Genomic DNA, 17,633 nt, shown 5'->3' on the forward strand with positions numbered 1-17,633 from the left:
CACGACTACGTAAGTTAAACAACATACATTGCTACAGAAACCAGAACAGTCCAATTACAATAACAACATATGCATGAAAACATGTTGGTTCTTATTATATAAAGAAGTGTAAATTCTAGTCATACAATAAATCCATGTAAACCTGCTAGCCCCAACAATGGAACGTTATTTCCATATCCACCCGCTCCTCCAAAGAAATGTACTAGCTTCATGCAGTGGAGAAGCCAAGGCGTGTTACAATACTGTCCAAGCTCTCTATAAGATAGTCTTATCGGAAGCTTGGCTGACCAAAAGCCTATACAATGAGTTATGAGGGACTATTTATAGCAAAGGGTGGGGTGATCCTTGACATTCCCCTTTGTGACAATTAATTTACCCTCATGCCTTTTCATCTACTCTATGACTGTTACATCCAACTGTTGACACTTGACTTACACTTGACATGACGTTACATTACAATGCACATGTACTCATGTGAGACAACATGGCTTGAGAAGCCATGCAAGACATCATTGGCACTTGGTCCGTTGTGATGAGACCAACTCCTTGACATGCTTGTGATGGCGAAGGTGGTGAGCTGAAGCAAAGCTCGGTCGTCTGTGATGGTGTGCATGCACCCCATGGTGACATCTTGCCGAAGTGAACTCTTGCTTTCGTTGCAATCGACGCATTGGTTTGGCTCTTTCATCCAACTCGTCTGCTAACATGCGCATGGTTTTCTTGGGTGCAGCTAAACTGGCAACACATTGATGCATAGTGTCCGTGATGATCTTCAAGTGTGTGCTGGTGGTCATGCGCATAAACTTTCCGAAGTACATGTTCAACTCCAGTTGGACTTGCTTCTTGTCTTCGCCTTGGTGAGTGTTCTGAATGGGTTGGATCGCATGCATGAGCACAATGACACGAATCCCTTGCATGCGATCAACAAGACTACTCACCATGTCTGCTCCGTGCTAGCTGTTGGGATAAATCTTTAACTTGTACAGGCGCAGTTTCATCCGTGAGTGCATGTTGCGCCCACTGTTGTTCCCATTCCTACTGCAACTCATTCATTTGCCTGTGTAGCTTCATGTTCATCCTTGAGTTGCTTCTTTAGCACATGCAACTCCTTCTTTGTTCCATTATCTGTCTTCATGTGATCTTCATGCTGTGCTGTCACCTCATAGTCTGAGGCTCCAAAGTTTCTTTCTCAGTGGATCTACTTGATTTTGCAACTTTGTTTTGCCTCTGTGTTGTCAATAACCTTCCTTTTGCATTCGCTGCATTCATTACGTTCGATGCATTCGCTGTATTCATTACGTTCGTTGCATTCATTATGTTCGATATGTTGCCTTCATTATGTTCGATATGTTGCCTTCATCTGTTGTTCATGATGCTACTCGCTGTGTATCTTGATCTTCTTTTCTACGAACAACTTGATATCTTCGTGAGTAGGCAAGCTCATAGACATTTGATTGACTGCATCTCCAGGTGTGCTCTAAATGGTGTCTTCGACTCTGCCCTCTTGGAAACCATTGTACCTACACTGCTAAGAGGTAGATGAACACCTGCAATACATGGAGACATGGAAACACTCATGGAAAGCAATTTGTCAGTCGAAAACCAAAATGAACTTGAGAAATTAGTTTCAACATACTTGTGTGACTAATCATGAAGGTTGTGCAATTTTGGCCGGGAGGTTGAGAGACTGACTGCCAAGACTACAAAAGGCACAGTTTGGGATACTGGGAGACTGGTTGACTGTTGGAACTGCGCAATGCATAGTCCAGTCTAGCTTCTGACTATTGGAATTGCGCAATGCACAATCGCAATTGGCAATGGCAGTAGGCTATGTGACTACATTGCGCAATTTTCTGGGCCAGCAGTCACTGTCCCACAAAAATGTGCAAAACAGTCCTGGAGGATAGTGCCTTGGCAGAAATGCGCATTTCTAGAGAGGAAGGCAGAGTCTTCTCTCTCAGGATTGCGCAATTTTGTCTGGTGAGGCAAAGTCCGGGCCAAGGTTGTCCAGACTTGTTGACAGGAAAATGAAAGTGAATGTGAGTACGAATGCATGGTGATACTAAGTGTAAGCATACGTGAATTATCATGCATGCAAACGATGAATGATAGATTCATAAAAAAAAACAACATGCATGTGGGTGAGGTGAGTCGCTGAATTGGTGATCGTTCGTGGAAAATAGTTTCATGCATGCGATAACAGTGAGATAGCAATGAAAACTGAAACAGTGCTAGGACAATCTGGTATACATGTAAATGACAGCAAGCGCTCACTGAAATTAAGCAAACAATACTCACACAAGTGAAAACACAAAAAGCAACAAAAATTCAACACAAGGCATGGGAAGCAAGCTTACCCCAAAATAGTTGAGATGAATGTGCCGACTGATCCTAGATGTGATGTGGGATGTCAGAGATAGAAGGTCGATCTGAGGAATGAGCTTTGTAATGTCTAGTTGATGAGTTTTGATAACATCAAGGTTGTGATGTGCATGCTACAAATCTAGGGAAGGCGACACTTGGTGGGAGGTTTCTGAAATGATCCTTGCATGTAACCTCCAACTGCTAAACATAGATCCCTAAAACAAGGGATACCTTTGAATGCTACCTTGAGAGAAGCAACCCTTGCATGCAAGTCTATTTTGCTTGGTCCCGGAGGGAATCAGTCAACTTAGTTGCACATGTAAGAGGCTGCTCGACTGCTTGAAGGAAATGCACATTTCTGGCTGGGAGCTAGGCTAACTGCCTAGAAGATTTGCGCAATTTCTAGGCAAAGCAGCTGAATGCTACCCAGATTTGCACAAATTTTCGGGTGAGCAGCCCTACTGGGGAAAATTACACAATTTTCACTGTGAGTGTCGAATGCCAAAATTGCGCAATTATGGAGCCCAACAGGTTTCTAGTTAGGATTGTGCAATTTCTGGAGGGAAGGATGGTTTCCCTCCAGAAATGTACAATTTCTGGAGGGAAGGATGGTTTCCCTCCAGAATTGCACAATTTCTTGGGGGAGTTGCTCAACCTGCAGCTGGACCAAGTCTGGGTGATCAACTTGTGAGGGGAATGCATCGAGCTATGATCGACAGGCTACCTTTGTGCAAGCAAAACACTGAAGCTTGTGAACTTGACGAATTAAGGCAAGCTGATGTGAAGGTTGGAAGGGAGGCTCTAAAATAAAACTACGGAAAATTTTGGAGGGTGGTTGTAGCCACTACAACACTTGGCGACACACTGGTGGAACTCCAAATCTCTAAATGGACCTTATTCGTGAAAAGCAAGTCTAACACCTCCGGAAGTATTGTTTGGCTATCAGCTCCTCTTGGTTTCCACACTAGCCTGATTGTAAGATGTAGCATCTGCCAAGATCTTGGTCAATTGACACACATTCCAAGCCAAGGCAACACAGTTGTTTCAATTTGGGTTGAGGGGTATATTGGTGCATACGCAGTATAGTCGTTAGAGTCTTAGTTTCATCTCTGGTGTTGCTCTGCTGCCAACAGGCCTGGACAGTACCCCGACAGAGTCACATAGGAACACAGGCATGGCTCTGCTGCTAGCAAGCCTGGTTAGTACCTAGATGAAGTTACTTGCATCACCTCTTTGTGTAGGAAGCCTTTCTCTTCTTTTGCCTTATTCATTTTTCATTTTTATTTTTATTTTTCAAACTTTTTTCACTTTTTTTCATTTTCCATTTTTTCATAACCGTGCATAGTACTTATTTATTTCAGAGGCGGAAGAGGGTTCTCGACTTATTGAGAGTAGAAGAGGTTGTTCCTGCAGAGAAGTAGTTTATTATACCTCTAACGTGCCTGTTAAGGTTTTCCCCCTCACCTTACTCTACTTGACTTAGCTGACAAGGGTTAACCCAAAAACAACCGACTAGAGTAGGTGGCACTAGTTAGCACGCAAGCATTGTGTTTTCACCAAGGTTCACTTCGAATAGTATGTATTTTCCATTGACGTATCATGGACTGAAAGTAACAAGTTCTTCATATAGAGGCATGATGACAAATAACCAAGTAGTGATAGATGCATAAGGCCTCTTGTACTTTACCCATCTTGTTTCAAGATTCATACATGGTTTCATGTGAAACTATCCTATGAAACAAAACAAGCGAACTAACAAACAATCAAAGGAAAGGAAGAGCAGAAGCAATAATGAAAGCAAAGAAATTAAGCAAACAAGTAAGCAGACAAACAAAAAAACAAAGCAAGTAAGCAAACAAGCATGCAAGCAAACAACTCAAAAGAAAACACTACTCCTACTCCTAAGCTAACAATGCATGGGTCATCTCACGTGAAGTGATACTTCCAATGCAACCACCGATGCATTGGTTGACCCATGTTGGTGAAGGCATGGTTCGCGAACAAGACAGTTGTGCGAACCAACAAACAAGAAAGATGTAACAGTGAAGACAAACACACTCCGAGCTTACAAGCAACCAAAGAACAAATATGGGTGAAAGTGCATGACATGCATTCTATGGTGCTGCCATGATGTTGTGCTACACTGCATGTAGATGTTGAGTGTATGCATTCTCTTGACTATGACATGCAAGCAAATGTGAGAAAGGTAGACCACTTGGGTTATGCATGTGTGCTTTCTGTGTAAGATTCCTCAAATGCATGAGCGATGGGATCATGTAGTTCGAGTGGAGGAAGCGAAATATGGGTGTTTGGTTGATCTTTAATGCAAAGTAGAGAGTGATGATGAGCCTTGAGTGTTTCAACAATTTCCTGACTGGAAGTGAAACCAACCTCAGGATAGCGAGGGCTTGACATAACCATCAGCTTGGGCTGAAGTGCTTTGACAGTCCGGGGGGTTTCGACCTCATTGATAGATAGATCATCATAGGCCAGTGTCTTGGATAGATTAACACCGGTTGAATCAACATCATGATCAGATGAGGAAGTAAATAGATCACGACAACCAAGATCAGAAAATTCAAGATGTTTGTCGGCATCCTCATGATTTGATGAATTAGGCAGAGGGGTAGATGAGAAGTAAAGATGTTCACCCTATGTGTTTTCAAGAAAGATAAATGACATATTGAATAGATTTTCTGAGGAAGATGTGTCCTCTCCACACTGTAATGATAGACTGACATCCGAGGTGTCCTATGAATGATCAGAAGTAGAAGCATCTGGAAATTAGTTTTCATAGGAGAAATAAGTAGTGGCAGAATCACAAGGGATGTGAGGATGAAGTAGATGAAACATGGCTGGAAGGGAGTCATCCTTCACCCCGGGCTCTTCTTTAGATTCCCACACATAGTCATCATGAATGATGGCATAGGTTGGTTGCATAACACCAACTGCGTTGATAGTTTGATCCTCGTTCACAATAGGTGAGGAGCTCGGAATGGGAGAACACAAAAAAATACAATCCGTAGGATCAACAGAAAGTGAGGACGGAGGTCAAGGGAATGAGTCCACATGACAACCAATAGGCTTGCAAGCCAAATCTACGCAAATCTCAAGAGCAGGTGGGGTGGGAGGATGTGACAGTTCAATAGAGGTGTGTGCATGATCTCCCACATCACTCCATGGTGGTGGAGCTGTTTGATGAGGTGAAGGCGGATAGTCACTTGTGACAGCAACTATGCCTGCTTGTGATTGTGCAGCTCCATCACTGAAGTGTGCTAAGCGGGGTTCGTATACGTGAAGAAGATACTCAAATCTTCCATCAAGAAATTCCCAATCAATATCATCTTCCACGAATAGGTATGCAAGATTACAAAAGTATGTGTGAGATTGTTCAACGGATTCATCGGGTGATTTTTGTAATTCTAGAATTTCTTGGTTGAGTGCTTTATAGTTAAAGTGATTGAAAGCACGGTCTATCTTTGTGACCAGATGAGCAAGAGAATGATAGATTTTTCAAGCACCGTGGCACACCAGTGCATTGGGTGCCCTCGAAGCGTGTATATGAACGGTGCACAGCTCATGTATTCTTCAAAGAATCCATGTCTTTCGCATGAGCCTATAGTGCCGACCACTTGCCTAACCAAGGCCATGTAGCCTCCACCATCAAATGTTTTATGAGACAAGTTATCTGAGAGATTTTTCAGGATGATGAAATCGTTTCCATAAGACATACATTCTGGAAGCAGCTTGGTAGTGAGTCATGATAGATGTGTAGAGATTCAAAACATATGTGAGGACTCAGCTTGTCATCTGGCCCTACTCCTAGCACCAAAATGTTGATGGTGCTGGACCCGCCAACATGTAAGGGGATCTCCTCGGTAAGAAGACCCAATTAGACCTTAGACCGTTTGGTGTAGGAGTACCAATAATTGGTCATAAAGCAATGCCTTGACCACGATGTCGCATAGATACAAGTAATATAACTTTGTTGGTAGCGAGGGTGTGACCGCTGCAGTGAGTCAAGGAAGGTGCATGAGAGGTTCTAACACAAGTGGGTTGAGATGAGTGCACCCCTTGGCAACCTGTAACAGTACTCAGTTGGGAAGGGAAAACACAAGCGGAGAGACATCACAAGTTGGAAAGCAAGTCAGCTGGCAATCCAAAGTGATGGTTAAATGAATAGCACATCTACAACAAGATTCATATAATCGTATACAAAACAGTTCATACAAAACTACTTAAGTTAAACAACATACATTGCTACAACAACCAGAACAGTTCAACTAAAATAAAAACATATGCATGAAAACGTGTTGGCTCTTATTATATAAAGAAGTGTAAGTTCCAATCATACAATACATCAATGTAAACTTGCTAGCCCCAACAGTGGAACGTTACAGCCACATCCACCTGCTCCTCCAAAGAGATGTACTAGCTCTGTGCAGTGGAGAAGCCAAGGCGCATTACAATACTGTCCAAGCTCTCTCCAAGATAGTCTTATCAAAAGCTTGGCTGACCAAAAGTCTATACAATGAGTTATGAGGGACTATTTATAGCAAAGGGTGGGGTGACCCTTGACATTCCCCTTTGTGACAGTTCATCTACCCTCATGACTCTTCATCTACTCTATGACTATTACATCCAACTATTGACACTTGACTTATAATTGACATGACGTTACATTACAATGCACATGTACTCATGTGAGACAACATGAATTGAGAAAGCCATGCAAGACATCACTGACAATTGGTCTGTTGTGATGATACCAACTCTTTGACATGCTTGTGATGGCGAAGGTGGTGAGATGATGCTAGGCTTAGTTGTCTGTGATGGTGTGCATGCACCCCATGGTGACATCTTGCTAAAGTGAACTCTTAAGTTCATTGCAACCGGTGTATTGGTTTGGCTCCTTCATCCAAGTCATTTGCTAACATGCGCATGGTCTTCTTGGGCATGTCTGAACTAGAAACACATTGATGCATAATGTCTATGCTGATCTTCAAGTGTGCCCTAGTGGTCATGCGCATCAACTTGCCGAAGTACATGTTCAACTCCAGTTGGACTTGCTTCTTGTCTTCGCCTTGGTGAGTGCACTGAATGGGTTGGATCGCATGCGTGCGCACAATGACATGAATCCATTGCATGTGATCAACAACACTTCTCACTATATCTGGTTTGTGCCAGCTGCTGGGATAGATATTTAACTTGTATGGGCGCAATTTCATCTGTGAATGCATGTTGCGCTCACTATTGTTCTTGTTCCTGCTGCACCTCATTCATTTGTCTGTGAAGCTTCATGTTCATCCTCGAGTTACTACTTCAGCACATGCAACTCCTTCTTTGTTCCATTATCTATCTTCATGTGCTCTTCATGTCGCGCCATCACCTCATAGCCTGAGTCTCCAAAATTTAATCAGTGGATCTGTTTGGTCTTGCAACTTTTTTCTGCCTCTGTGTTGTCAACAACCTTCCTCTTGCATTTGCTGCATTTGTTACGTTTGATGCATTCACTGCATTTGTTACGTTCACTGCATTCATTGCGTTCGGTATGTTTCCTTTAGCCGCTATTCATGATGCTGCTCATTGTGACATCTTGATGTTATTTTTATGAACAAATTGATATCTTCGTGAGTAGGCAACCTCATAGACATTTGATCAACTGCATCTCTAGGTGTGCTTTGAATAGTGTCTTCGACTTTGCCCTCTTGGAAACCATTGTACCTGTTATAACAATTTTGGTTTTGATAAGTTATCATATTAGAAAAATAAAAAATAAAATATGATAAAATGTTAAGTTAGGATATGGACAAAAAGAAAAATACAAAACAAAATGTTAGGAATATTTTATTTCATGTCCATATCAGAAAAAATGATAGGTTAGATTGCCCTAAAAAAGGAAGGCAAAATCAAATAAAATGTTAGACAAGAAAACAAAAGAAAAAACATTGCTTTAGTTGAAAATCAAATAAATTTGAGGCAACCAGTTTAAATGCGCCATCAAAAATGTGTTTTGCTTGATTATAAAGTTAAGATTTCATTTTGAAGTTTAATTTATTTTAACATAAGGTTATAAAAAGCAAAGGGCGCTAAATTTTCTAAAGTCGCAAAACAACAAAACGTTAAATCAGCGCCGAATAAAGTCCCGACACTTTTCAACGGACATGATCAACACAGCTCGGATCAACGACGGAGGTAGAATTTCGGCCCCCCTTCAGCTGTTTCCCGTTAACGTGGGGGGGGGGGGGGGTTCGAAATGTTGTTTCAATGGTTGCCCATTTTTGCTACGTGTCACTCCCATAGAATTTGTGGCCTCCAAAGCCCAAAACCATAAACCACCCCCCCGAAATCCCGCCGGTGGTTTCCAGCCTTCCAACGGTTGACCTCGTTCTTGCACCATATCATCTACCTGTTATCCCCTTCTCCATATGGAATCCACCACGTCATAAATCCATTACTCATCTATTATCCCTCACCCACTCACAAGCCACACGTCATAAAGCTGTTCTGCCATACGCTCCAATCCCGTTTCCAGCCTCATTTAACCATTTTGTCCTCCCATTGGACAATTAATCCCGATCCTCTGTAATAAATTGCCTACGGCTAGATGTTAAATGGAAAATTAAGCATAATTCTACTTATAAATAGCCCATATCTTTACCCTTTACCACTTTTTTGCTTCCATCCATATCACCGAAAGCTTTATTTTCCCTGTGTATATTTTCCCTGTCATCCATCCTTCAGTTAAATCAGTTTTCATATTTCCCTCCCGCAGCAAGATGGCCCCCAAAATTAAAACACAGAAAACTACCGAAGAAGAGAATCCATCTACAGCCTTTCTCGACTTGGATCACCTTCCCCTTGTAGATTCCCTGTTCAAAGTCACAGACTGTGAATGCGAATTCGATTTCCACGAATTGCATTTGTGGCTGAAGCAAAAATATATAGATAAAGAAGATCCCATTCGTTTCTGGGAGACACTTTTTCCCTTATTCTCCTTTCCCAAAACTCATCATTTCCCTGATTTGATCACTTGGTGTCAAGCCAGGTATGATCCTGTGCAGAGAACAGTGATGACTCAGGATGGAAAAATCTTGATCACCATTACTGCTCAAAGTATAAACCAAATGTTGATGATACCTTCATCTGACTCCCTCAGCTATTTCTCACCAACAACTCTCATGGACCTTTATAATAAACTCACCTTCCCACAGAGAGCCCTTATTTTTGAACTTTTTTTGCCAGAAGATGTTGAATTACCTAAGAGAAACCCACCTTATTCATCTTCTATGTTCCCTGAAGCCACTAGACATATCATCTCCCTGCTATCATACCTCCTAGGCTATGAAAATTATCAACTTGTTGACGAATCCATCCTTGGATTCTTTTTCATTTTGAGTAAGGACTATCAACCTACTTTCATGTATAATTATAGCCAATTCCTAGCTGATAATATACATGAACAATTTATGAATTTTACCACACAAGGAGTGTTCAGATATCGCTTAGGATTAATTCATTTGATTTTGTTTCATTAGCAAGATTCATTGCACATTCAACTTAACAGGAAATATGAGCAAGGAGTAAATCAATCAGCGATTCACTCGATAGAGTTAGTTAAAGCAACATCATCAAAGTTTACATTCTCTTAGTTTATAGATTCTGTTGTACATCCAGTTATTCAATTACCCAATAGCCAAGCAGAGCCCATAATTGGAGAAGATATTAAGAAAATATTGCACCTATCTGAACAGACCAAGACTGGTGACTGGTATATGTACCAGAACTACATTGAAATTAGGGTATATGGCAGTGAGTTAGCTCCATACAAACTGCCTAAGTATGTTCCAATGAGGATATTCTCATTGGAATACATCAGGCAGATGATAAATATGGATGAAGTCCATTTTGTATTAGGTAAGAAAAAGTCACAGTTCAAACACAAAGCCCAGGTAGGGACATTCATCTGTAATACTAGGTCTGCAGGTACAGTGGCAGACAAATTATTGAAGAACATGAATCTCCAGCCAAGCTTCACCTGGTCTTATGATCCTTTTGGGATCATTTCAGCCGTGAGAGTTCAATTGAAGGCAACACCTTACAACCATACTCGTAGGCCAGAACTGGAGAAGTTTATGAACTAGGAGTAGTGGTTCGAAGGAACTCTCTTAGAAGCAGATGAACAGGTTATAACCACTCCACAATTAAATACTCCAGTCACTTAGAGTACTCAACACAAAAGAGCCAGAGAGGAAACTCAGTCAGCTACAGAATCCATTAAAGAGTATTCTATACTACAAAAGAAATTGAACATCGAATTGTTAATATCATCAGGAAGCAAGCCACCATAAATAATTGATCTTGGAGATTTAGAAGATATTTCATCAGCAGGGACCATTGATCCCAAACCTCCTTCTACTTCTTCAACTCCTTCTTCAACTGAACCTATGGAGATTATTCAGTCAACTGAGATCAGCTCATCAGAAGACACTAATATCTTCTCAAGATTTCTGGAAATTAAACAAAAGAATGAAAATCTTAAGTCAAAAATGTACAATCAGTTTTGGAAATAGACATCCACTTCTTAGCACAGACTTCTCTCTGCTTTTGACAGTGAAAGAGGAAGGACACAAATGGAATTTTTGCAGGCTCAAATTCCATTTCCCAAATCCAGAACAGATTACAAGAAGAACATATTTTCATTTGATGTAAACTAGATACATCCTATTGATCAAATGGATTTACATAGGCAATCAGGTGAAATGTTATTTTCAACAATGACTACAACTGCCATGTCTCTTTCTAAGCTCAGAACTACCTTGTCAAATGTGTAGTCACAACTTAAGATTGAAAAATTGTCATCTTTAGCTAAAGATAACAAATTAAAGTCTTTAGAAGATATTATTGTTAAAATTGGATATGATCCCCAAGACTATAAAGAAATTGAAGAAATACTCAAGAAAAAGAATACAAAGATAGAAGCCTTGAAGAAATAGTTGAAACTGCCTTCAACTGAGGATCCACAAACCAGAGAGATGGCAAAAAATGAATAGCATAGGGAGGAGATGTTGAAGCTCATTATTGAGCAAAACATATAGATCAAGAATATGGAAGAGCAAATAGAACAACTTCTCAAGGAAAAAGAGGCAGCACAACTTCCTGTGACCCCAGTAACAACAATTCCCATGGCAAGTACAGAGCCAAGTTCATCCCCCACTGACATTGCTTCATCATCAGCAATAGTTGAAACAACAAGGTTATCACAGGAGTTACAGGTACAAAAACAATAGAATGAAAAGTTACTCTAGAAGTTCCAAACCCTGGAGTCATAGAAGGTAAATAATGATACCTTGTATGTAGAGGAAATGCAAAAGTCGCACAGGTTATAACTTAAGGTTAAAAAATTAGAGAGTAAGACTCTAATGGAAGACACTTTGGCCTAGGCCAAAGAGGACATCTGGTTAGACATAAACCAATCCATAACAGAAGTATGGCCATCCATACAAATTATTTCTTAGCAGCAAGAATTGATTGCCAGATGCAAGATAGAGATAGATAATCAGAAGGTAGCATTGAAGACAAAACCCAAAGAATCATTAGGGATGAACAAAGTATTAAATTCTAAGACTAAGCAATAGTAACAAGAGATAAATATTCGAGATAGGACAACTACTAGTTTGGAGATTAAGAAAGTCCTAATGAAGAAGAATCTATTGACTTAATTGAAAACACAGTGTGAAGCTTTGAACATTGCAGTCTGAAGGTTTCATTCTAAGTTCAATATGTTGAATAAGAAAGGTTTACCAGAGTTAGTGTCATCAAATGATCAGTTAGTCAAATTAGATGATTACTGTGAAAAATTATATATTATTGCAGCAGACAACAGTCAATTTCCAGGGATAAAATGAAAGATTACTGGCAAAGAGTTTCTGGAAGCTTTGAGCCCTGACCTTACAATAAAATATGAAGTTGGAAATCTTTTTCTCACTACAACCAATTTTGAAAGATACATTGAAGTTGATGAGACATTTAGAAGAATGGTAAATCTGGAGATGCCAAGTGAGGAGAGGTGGGATCAATTGTGTGAAACAATTGATTAACTTTCCATCCCAACAAGAAGATAGCACAATAGTTTTTGAAGGAACAATCATCAACAACTTCCTACCTAATAGGAACACATCATTCAATAGTTTTATTTTCCTATTTTCTTTCAGGCTATTTTTGTAATCCATTTATGATATTTTGTTTACTATCCAAACTAGTATAAATAATTATCTTCTATGAGTTATTAAGGGTTGCACCCTTGCATAAGCATGTTGTAAGAATTCCATGTACACAACCTTTCTGGATCATTAATAATAAAGCAGAGGATTTTGAATTTTGTTCCACACAGTTGGTTTCTCTTGTAAGTTTTTCCAGTACATCTTTCATTATGTATTCTGCATATGTTTAAGTTTTATAAGGTAATTTGGTAAGTCTGACTGTGTTTCAGTTATTCTTATTTCCTTTCTGAAGTTATAATCATTAAAAGAGAATGGGTTACTAAACTATTTGTTTAAGTATCTCCCTCTAAATCATAAAATTATCAGTATCTTTATAATCTTAAGTATATTTTGTTAAATCTTCAAACATTGATTGAAGGTTTTCTAGCTTATGATTATTTAATCTTCTGTCTGAAACTAAAGTAATCATATTTTCTTACATCTTCTACTTGACATCAACAAAACTTGAATCACTGTGGGAATTAAATAGCAGCCTTTTGTTTACTTGTTAGTATTATTCAAAAGGTTGAGCATTATTGTTATAATTTGTTTCATACATTGGTCTTCCAACTAAATCAAAATCAACAAAACATTATAGATGCTTTGGCATAACCAATTGACCTTAGGTTATCTCAAAGGACAACATCAGATTGGCGTTGTTGCCAGGGAAAGAAGGATTGAAAGCCAGATTTTCCCTGGGGCAACGATTTTCCCTTTCCTTTAAGGTGAATAAAGGATAAGGTATAGGTCAAAATATTTCACTTGGTGATAGCTGGCTCCTTTTAAGCACACTAGATCACATTCTGATCCTGAGATTGTTAACCCCTTACCAGACCCAGAAAGACTCATTAGGGGAGCCACTTCAAGGAGAAGACATAGAACCTCTTCTTCTTCTTCAACTTTACACCCTGAAGATTCCTCATCTGTAGATCCTTTCTCATCAATACCATCCCATCCTGATTGGACTGAACTACCTCCTAGGGTTTCTGAACTTCATTCTAAAGGGGTAGATCTTCAATCAGCCTTTTTAATACAGTCACTTGAATCATATCAAGTCCCCTCCATCCCTTCCAAATCACCTTTATCTGAGGAAGAATTAGGTTTGCATTTACCTGAATTCAAACCTCAAGACTTCATCACTCCAACTCCTTATTCAATTCCATCAACCTCAACTAATTTTGAAGAGACATTTTCTGTCTATTCAAATCCTTTGTTTGATAGTAAAGGAGAGTTACCACCAGGAGTTCATAAGTTGGTTATCAAGACCCCTTTCATATCCTTAAAAAGGTCTCCTCCCTCTTTCTCTCCTCCACATTCTAATACTCCTATCGATTCACCTTCACCCTCATCATCTTCCTCTTCCTCATCAACATCCACTCAGTCACCTCCAACTCCTCTAGCTGTAATGGCTTTTCAACCCATTGTGCAAGCAAGGTATGCTGCTCTAGTCCTTCCTACAAATTTAGGAAATTTTCCTGATGGATACCTAAAACACTTGCCAAGATTTAATGGAGAAACCGGTCCCTCAGCAGAAGATCATGTATCAGCCTTCTTAGATTTTGCTGACAATATGAACATTGAAGAGGAAAATGTTTATATGAGATTATTTGTACAATCTCTGGAAGGGAATGTTAGAATCTGGTTTAGGTAGCTCAGAGCTGACTCTATCAGAACTTGGAATGAGCTTATAACTATTTTTAAAAACCAATGGGGGTAAAGAAAGATCATGTTTACTTTCTTACTGAATTTGAGGAACTAAAAAGAAACCCTGGTGAACCAGTATCTGAATTCATTAAAAGGTTTAACAAACTCTATCATAAAATGCCTACTGATTGTAAACCACCAGTAGCAGTTGCAAAGGTTAGATTTTCAAAAGCATTTGATGATGACTTTGTAGTCATGCTAAGAGAAAGAGTTTCTAATACTCTAGAAGATATGCAGACAAATGCCATAGAGGTAGAAGCCAATAGGTTGGCTTCTAGTAAACTTAAGGCTAAGGCCGAAAAAGAAGAAAGAAAACTGAAAGCTAAGATAGATGATTCATCCTCCTCTAAATATAAACTTGAAGATCAGAAAATTGATGAAATTACTTCTTTGCTTAGGAACCTTTCTAATAGGATTTCAAAAATTGAAACACAACCTAGAACAATCCCACAAACTATTGCTAGGTCCCCAGCTCAAAACCAAGGTCAATACAAAAGAACCCCTCAATTGAAAATTCTTCAAAGACCTGGTAATGATCAACAGGTTCCTACACCTTTATTAATTGATGATCAACAGTCTGATAACAATACCATGACCATAACTGAAGATATTAATAACTTAGATCACTCTTTTGTACAAAATTCCATTGTCCCCCTTACACAATCTTTAGTATCTCAACAAGATGCTGAAAATTCACAAATCTCCAAATATCAAGCCTTCTCAGAATTTCTAATTGTTGAGCTAAATAGGAGATATGATTTAAGGCCTAGGGTAGGGCCTGGAAGACCTCCAAAAGATCTTGTTACCATTGAACCTCAAGTAAAATCTGTTAAAACCCAAACTATTCCAATTGAAAACTTGGACCAGTCAACTGAAACTCCTCTCATGGATAAAACACTTTTGACCACCTTCAATGTTGAAAGGGAGCTTGAGAGAGTAAAAATCCCTATTCCACTTTTTGAACTTTCCAAGAACCCTAGATACAAGAATCAAGTCACAAAATGGATTCAAAACACAAGTGTAGATGCTGAGGGAGATGTAATTAGCCTTCAGGATGAGAAACCATCAGTAGTCTTTGGTCCTAGTGCATATATGATTGATGAGATTGTCCCTCCTTTCTATGTAACCTTGAAATCCCATGATTCCATGTTGTACAATTGTATGCTTGATTCTGGAGCATCACATAACCTAATGCCCAAAATTATCATGGAACATCTAAATCTTGATATTACCAGATCTTATCATGACCTTTACACTTTCGATTCTAAAAGGGTGCCCTGCCTAGGACTGATAAAAGACTTAGTTGTTACCCTTGCCCAGATACCAGTAAAAATCATAGTGTTAGACATAGTTGTGACTAATATTCCTCCAAAATTTGGGATGCTCCTTTCTAGATCCTATTGTGCCAAGTTAGGAGGGACCCTTCAAATGGACATGTCTTATGCTACTATTCCTGTTTATGGAGGAGAACAACTGAGGTTGTATAGAGAAGTCAGATTTGTTCATACTGTGTGTAAAACAGACCAACCAAGAAACCATCCCATTTATGCAATTGATCAAGACTTTGGTTGCTTTCAGTTATCCTCAAATACAATACAATATTCTCAAGTTAAAATTGAAGATATAATTGAAAACCCTAAGCCTGTTCAAGATGATGTATGGAAACTTTTCTTTGATGGTTCCTGCACAAAAGATGGAGCTGGAGCTGGGGTAGTTTTAATTTCACTAGAAAAGGAAAATATCACCCAATCATGCAAGCTTGATTTTGAAGTTACCAACAATGTAGTAGAGTATGAAGCTTTCCTTCTAGGATTAGAGTTAGCTAGAAGCTTAAAGGTACAAAATTTAAGTGTTTTCACTGATTCTGAACTCATTGTGAGATAGGTTAGGAATCTTTGCTAGACAAAGCATCCCAGGCTTAGGTCTTACAGAAATGAAGTTTGGGATTCAATAGAAAATTTCTTTAATGCCTTTAACATAACTTATGTTCCTAGAAACGAGAATATTCATGCAGACTCCTTAGCTATTTCTGCAAGCTCATTTAAGATCCCAGATCAAACACATCTGTAGTACCAAATCCAAGTCAAATATAGGCCATCCATTCTAGACAATCTCAAGCATTGGCAAATATTTGAAGATGATGAACAGATAAAATCTTTTCTCCAACTTATAGATCAATTTTCTATTCTGCAAATTGATGAGGATAAGATGGATGCAAACGAAACCTCCAAGGAAAATGATAATTCAGACCTAAATTCCAAAATAGTTGATTATGACATCATACAGTTGTCTAACAACTTTATCCCCAAAGGTCTTATCCCCTTGGAGAAATTATTTGATCATAATGATGTCCCTAGAAGTCCACAATCTATTTCTCCACAAGATGACATTGAGGAAGCTAATATTGGAACCAATGAAGAAGTTAAGAATATAAAAATCTGTGCCTCTTTAACCCCTGAAGTTAAAATTGAATATCTTAAGCTGCTCAGAAAATATAAAGATGTTTTTGCTTGGTCCTATGCGGATTTGAACACTTATGATACTACTCTCATTGAACATAAAATCCCATTAAAACCTGAAGCAAAACCTCATCAACAAAAACTTAGGAGGATTAATCCAGTTCTTCTACCTACTATAGAAAAAGAGCTTAAGAAAATGTTAGATGCTCAGATAATTCTTCCTTTAAGGTATTCCAGTTAGATTTCCAATTTAGTTCCTATTAGAAAAAAGAATGGAGAGATTAGACTTTGTGTAGACTTCAAAAACTTAAACAAAGCATCATTAAAAGACAACTATCCATTACCAAAGATGGACCAGCTACTTCAAAAGGTCTCAGGAGCAAACAAACTTTCCATGCTTGATGGATTTTCTGGTTATAATCAAATTATGGTAGATCAAGCAGATAGAGAAAAGACAACCTTTACTACACCCTGGGGTACATTCATGTATGCTAGGATGCCTTTTGGCTTATCAAATGTAGGAGCAACATTCCAAAGAGCTATGGATATATCATTTGTTGGGAAGGTAAATAAATTTGTTGTTATTTATCTTGATGATCTTACAGTTTTTTCTAATTCTGATCAGAAACATCTAAAGCACTTGATGAAACTTTTTGACAGGTGCAGAAAATTTGGAATATCCCTGAACCCTAAGAAGTCACTTTTTGCTATCAAAGAGGGAAAATTATTGGGACATATCATCTCAGAGCAAGGGGTAGTGATTGATCCCAAAAGAGTATCTGCAATTCAAACTTTGACATTACCCAGGAACAAAAAGGAAATCCAAGCGTTTCTAGGAAAAAAT

General features: G+C 39.0%; 1 protein-coding gene across 1 annotated transcript in view; it reads left to right on the top strand.

The window, feature by feature from the left end:
* The window catches only part of LOC149151848 (uncharacterized), a 28,642-nt gene extending 11,612 nt beyond the window's left edge, over window positions 1-17,030 (top strand). Inside the window, exon 2 of the mRNA XM_089443293.1 lies at window positions 16,479-17,030. Coding sequence (XP_089299419.1) covers window positions 16,479-17,030 — 552 coding nt within the window. The remainder of the gene's footprint in view (window positions 1-16,478) is intronic.
* The last annotated feature ends 603 nt before the right edge of the window (window positions 17,031-17,633 follow it).

This window comes from Pinus tabuliformis, chromosome 9 (genome assembly GCF_031772625.1).
Source record: "Pinus tabuliformis cultivar Carrire ecotype Pingquan chromosome 9, CPIR1, whole genome shotgun sequence".
NCBI classification, from domain to species: domain Eukaryota; kingdom Viridiplantae; phylum Streptophyta; class Pinopsida; order Pinales; family Pinaceae; genus Pinus; species Pinus tabuliformis.